Consider the following 3880-nt stretch of genomic DNA (forward strand, 5'->3'; position numbering starts at 1 on the left):
ATTTATCCTATTGTAACCCCTAAAGAATGAATGTCTATAACCCCTAAATTCATTATCTTGTAACGCCTAAATCATTTATAGGATACCTTAATGTTGGTCTTTAATACTTTGTAACTTATGAAGCCCTATAGATCAAGGGCATGCACGAACTTATTGTATTCAAGTGAAAGTTAAATCATTCTTTCATTTTTTTATTCTTCTCTATTATTCAATCTATAATTCTTTTAGTTCTTACCAGTTGCGATATTAGTTCAATAAAATATTTAAATTTTATATAAAAATATATTAATAACATTTTATTAAATAAAAATAATCTTTAATAAATAGAATTACATGTGTAAATTTTATTAAACATACAATTTAAATTTCATTAATTAATATTATTATATTACAATTTTTAATTTAAAATTTTAAATATAATCTAAATGTGAAATATTATTATAAATATCTCAAATGCAATTATAAATATTCAACAATCTGTAATCTTTTCTCTTTTTAATATCCAAAATTTTGACAAAGGAGGTTTTTTTACTGTAAACAATCTCTTAAACAAATCCATCTGTGAGGCGGCCAGGGGTCAGGGACCATAGGTGGGCAGGGAGTAAAACAATTAAAACCAAAGAGTTACTTGACATCACAACAGCTGGTTTTGAAGTTAAATTAACCCACGAAACAAGCACTGCCCCAACGATGAAAAATGCATGCAGGGCTAAAATAAGCATAAGCATTGCCCCTCCGCCAAGGAAGAGAATCCAGTAGGCTAAATGACAATGCTTGTGGTTCAAGACAATAACCATAGTCAACAAATCAATAATGAATAATGGAATTGTGGAATAATTTATTTTTTTTCTTCTGTGGTTGTTTGTACATCACCCATTATTTTTTTTGTGTTCCCTGTGCTGTTGATTTTGATGAACTAATAATACAGTAACCACCTAAATTCTATTTCACCAACAATGAAAACTCAAAAAAAAAAACAGTGAACTCCTTAGCATAAGTCCTTCATGCGGCTTCAGCCTGTGAAATAATAGGCAACTCAAAACCAAGCACCAGCTAAATTGAAAATGCATTAAATTTACACCCAAAGTTAAAGATTGCAGACCCTCATCAATTTTGAACTGATTGCATGCTTCTAAGATCGGAATTCCCGTATCTTGAAGCTGCGAAATTGTATAATCCCACAACGGCGATGAGGACACCAAGTACCAGAGAAAAGAGCTGGAAGTTGGCAATCAATTGGCCTCGAACTTCATTATCCGGAAGGCAATGTATTGCATTATCCTTGAGTCGACAACCGTCCGGCATCATGAGGCCATAGAGGGTGAAAGCAGTCTGGTAGAACCAGAGGCCTTGGAGAGTTATAGCAATTCCACTACACAAATCAACCGGGAAGCTGTTTGGGAAGAGAGCTCCAGCAAGCGTGGTCAAGATGCAGAGTCCTATTAAAAGGACAAGAACAAGATGGTAGTATCCTTCAAGGCCCTTGTGAGTGGTTGAGTGAAAGTAGAATAACAGATACTCTGCAGTGAATGCTGCGGCCGCAATAAGACAAAGGGCTCCTTGTGGTAAGGTAACAAAACTACCAACAAGAGATGAAAATGTAATTTATGAGATAAAAGTGAACATTCTGTATTCAAACCAACTAATATTTCACTTATAAAGTAATTATAATTAGAGATGAACTTTGTTGTTCCGTAATAATGCACTAGGTATGCAATCATTCCCCCCCAAAAAAAGGTATTAAGACAAAGCAGTCCATGCAAAGTCTGTTTCTTATAAAACCTTTTATAAATCTCATCCTACCATCCCTTATGGTTGTATGCATGTAATCTAATGAAATTATTACCATCATCATTACATCTTTCCCAGTTGGACAGCAGCAGTCCCCTGATAGGCTAGAATCCTATCCAGAACTAATCAATTAGAACTAGATACAAAAAAGCTTGTCAGAAACATTTTGTTCCAATGAAAAAGTCTGGTATTGCCTAGTTCACACAACTGGTTCTGTCAAAAGCATGCTATTTAAGTTCATCTTTGCTCAGTTTAATGGAGGTTTAGGATCTTTTGCATCAAGTAATAAAAAGGGGGTAATGTTAGTTTCCTTGAATTTTCCTATAAAATAAGAGGCAAAACTGTAAAGTGCGGGCAAATAAAAGATAAAAAGAACCAACTGGGAGCAACTTTAATGATTACAGGCATTGTTAAACTATTCAAAAAAGAGAGATCGAGAGAAAGATTTGTCCCTAAAAGCAATTTCTTTTCTTGCTGTCTTGATTAATGTCCACAGTTCATATTTGATTCTCTAAAAGGAGGTTCTCTATGATTTTCACATGATGTTGAACAAAAGGAATCTTTGATTGTGTCGATTTTTCCATAGCAAACAAAAAATAAAGGCAAAAAAGAAAGTCCCTTTGATCCACCTCCCCACTTCTTCTTCTTCCCCTTTCATTCAGATTTTTTGCATAACAAAACATAAACCAGTATATCACATGACAATGAAAGTCCATGGCCAAATTAAAAAAGAAAAAGACCATGACTAACCTCGTTTTCTCTGAAAGCAAAGCGATAGCGCCTAAGAGGAAAAACATGAGAAGCATCCCTGAATGCTCAAAATCGTTCAAGTGTGATGGATTCAAGACTCCATCCACAAAAAACTTGAGGTGGGTTGAATACAAAAGCTCGATACACAGATCAATGAAAGCACCAAAGGCTACAACATATAGCTCCAAGTGCTTCAACTTCCCATTAAAACCAGGAACTGGGTTCCATACTCTGACCTCAAAAGACTTAGGGTTTGACACAAACCGAACCACGGAACTCCATATGTGCCATACACCCACCATCAGAAACAGTGTCCCTGGCAAAGCATGACCCTTGAAAGATCCCATCTCTTTGTTGATATATCTATCAGTCTCTTTATCTTTAACTTCCCAGTTCACAAACAATCAGCCGGCAACTACACAATCTCTTCCTCCCCTTCTTCTTGTTATTATATCAAGATATATTCTTCTCTGCTTCAAAGGGTAAACAGTTTTGTTGTTCATACATTGAATATGATAAACTTAAAAGAGAAGAGTAGTAAATCTTTGAACAAGTTGATTGAACAGACTTTCTGACAGAAAAGAAATTTCGGTCAACTTTACAAGGAACAAGCAGAATAAAAAAATCTGAAAAATTGGTGCTGCATCAAAAGGAAAAGGTCGAAAGAAAATTTTCCACCTTTTTAGGTAATTAGGATTAGATTGAAAGGAAAAAGTTTCCCAATTGAAAAGTCAGAATAGAAATCATTACAGAAGGAAAAATAATTAGAAAAAAGAGAGAAAAAGTAAAATTTTCTTCATGGGTAATTTTGATTAAAAGGAAAAGAAAGATACAAGAAGTAATAATAATAAAAAGAAGTTACTTACGGCTGACAAGAGATGATTGAGTTCTCCTAATCTTCTTCAAAAGAGAAAGTCAACAAAATAATCATTCACTGAAATTAAGAAAGCCAAAAAAAAAAAAACACAAAGGAAGATAGAGAGTGGCGATCTGAGATAGAAAGAGGCAAAAAGAAAAAAAAGGGTAATGGAGCGAGATCATAAGAAAAGGACTCAATCATAGCAGTTATCATGTGAAGGTGTGTGTTTTTTTCCATGAGTCTCATTGCATGGAACCAAAACCATGGTGGTGTTGGGATTAAAGAATGAAGTGGCATTGCATCTGTAGTCTGGCACTGGCAGGGCTACCGCTACAGTTTTAGATGTTGATATCCGTTGGATCATGGGACGTAACACGTGTGGGCCTTTTGATGGAACTAAATCTTGTCTAGGGTGATACGGTTCCCTTAATTGGCCCGCCTACTGCCCGCGGCGCCGGTCTCTGTTAGTTTCCAATCATG

The 3880-nt window shown here is 35.2% G+C and overlaps 1 protein-coding gene across 2 annotated transcripts; it reads right to left on the minus strand.

The window, feature by feature from the left end:
* Positions 1-814: 814 nt before the first annotated feature.
* LOC105791858 (uncharacterized) lies at positions 815-3639 on the minus strand. Of its 2 annotated transcripts, none has more exons than XM_052635238.1 (3): positions 3408-3639; positions 2542-3014; positions 815-1579 (listed from the first exon to the last, which is right to left on the minus strand). In XM_052635238.1, exons 2-3 carry the CDS (start codon positions 2886-2888, stop codon positions 1108-1110), a joined length of 819 nt encoding a protein of 272 aa, XP_052491198.1. In that variant the 5' UTR covers positions 2889-3014; positions 3408-3639; the 3' UTR covers positions 815-1107. The 2 variants fall into 2 exon arrangements, with proteins under 2 accessions (XP_052491198.1, XP_012475580.1); XM_012620126.2 differs by having other exon boundaries at positions 2542-3011; positions 3408-3638.
* Positions 3640-3880: the final 241 nt, after the last annotated feature.

The sequence above is a fragment of the Gossypium raimondii genome, chromosome 8 (assembly GCF_025698545.1).
Source record: "Gossypium raimondii isolate GPD5lz chromosome 8, ASM2569854v1, whole genome shotgun sequence".
NCBI classification, from domain to species: domain Eukaryota; kingdom Viridiplantae; phylum Streptophyta; class Magnoliopsida; order Malvales; family Malvaceae; genus Gossypium; species Gossypium raimondii.

What these genes read in the sequence shown, in the direction of transcription:
- LOC105791858 (XM_052635238.1), bottom strand. Translation starts at nt 2,888, where the DNA reads ATGGGATCTTTCAAGGGTCATGCTTTGCCAGGGACACTGTTTCTGATG. An exon ending in TTGCTTTCAGAGAAAACGAG is followed by an intron (nt 1,580 to 2,541) that starts GTTAGTCATGGT and finishes TCTTGTTGGTAG; the next exon opens with TTTTGTTACCTTACCACAAG.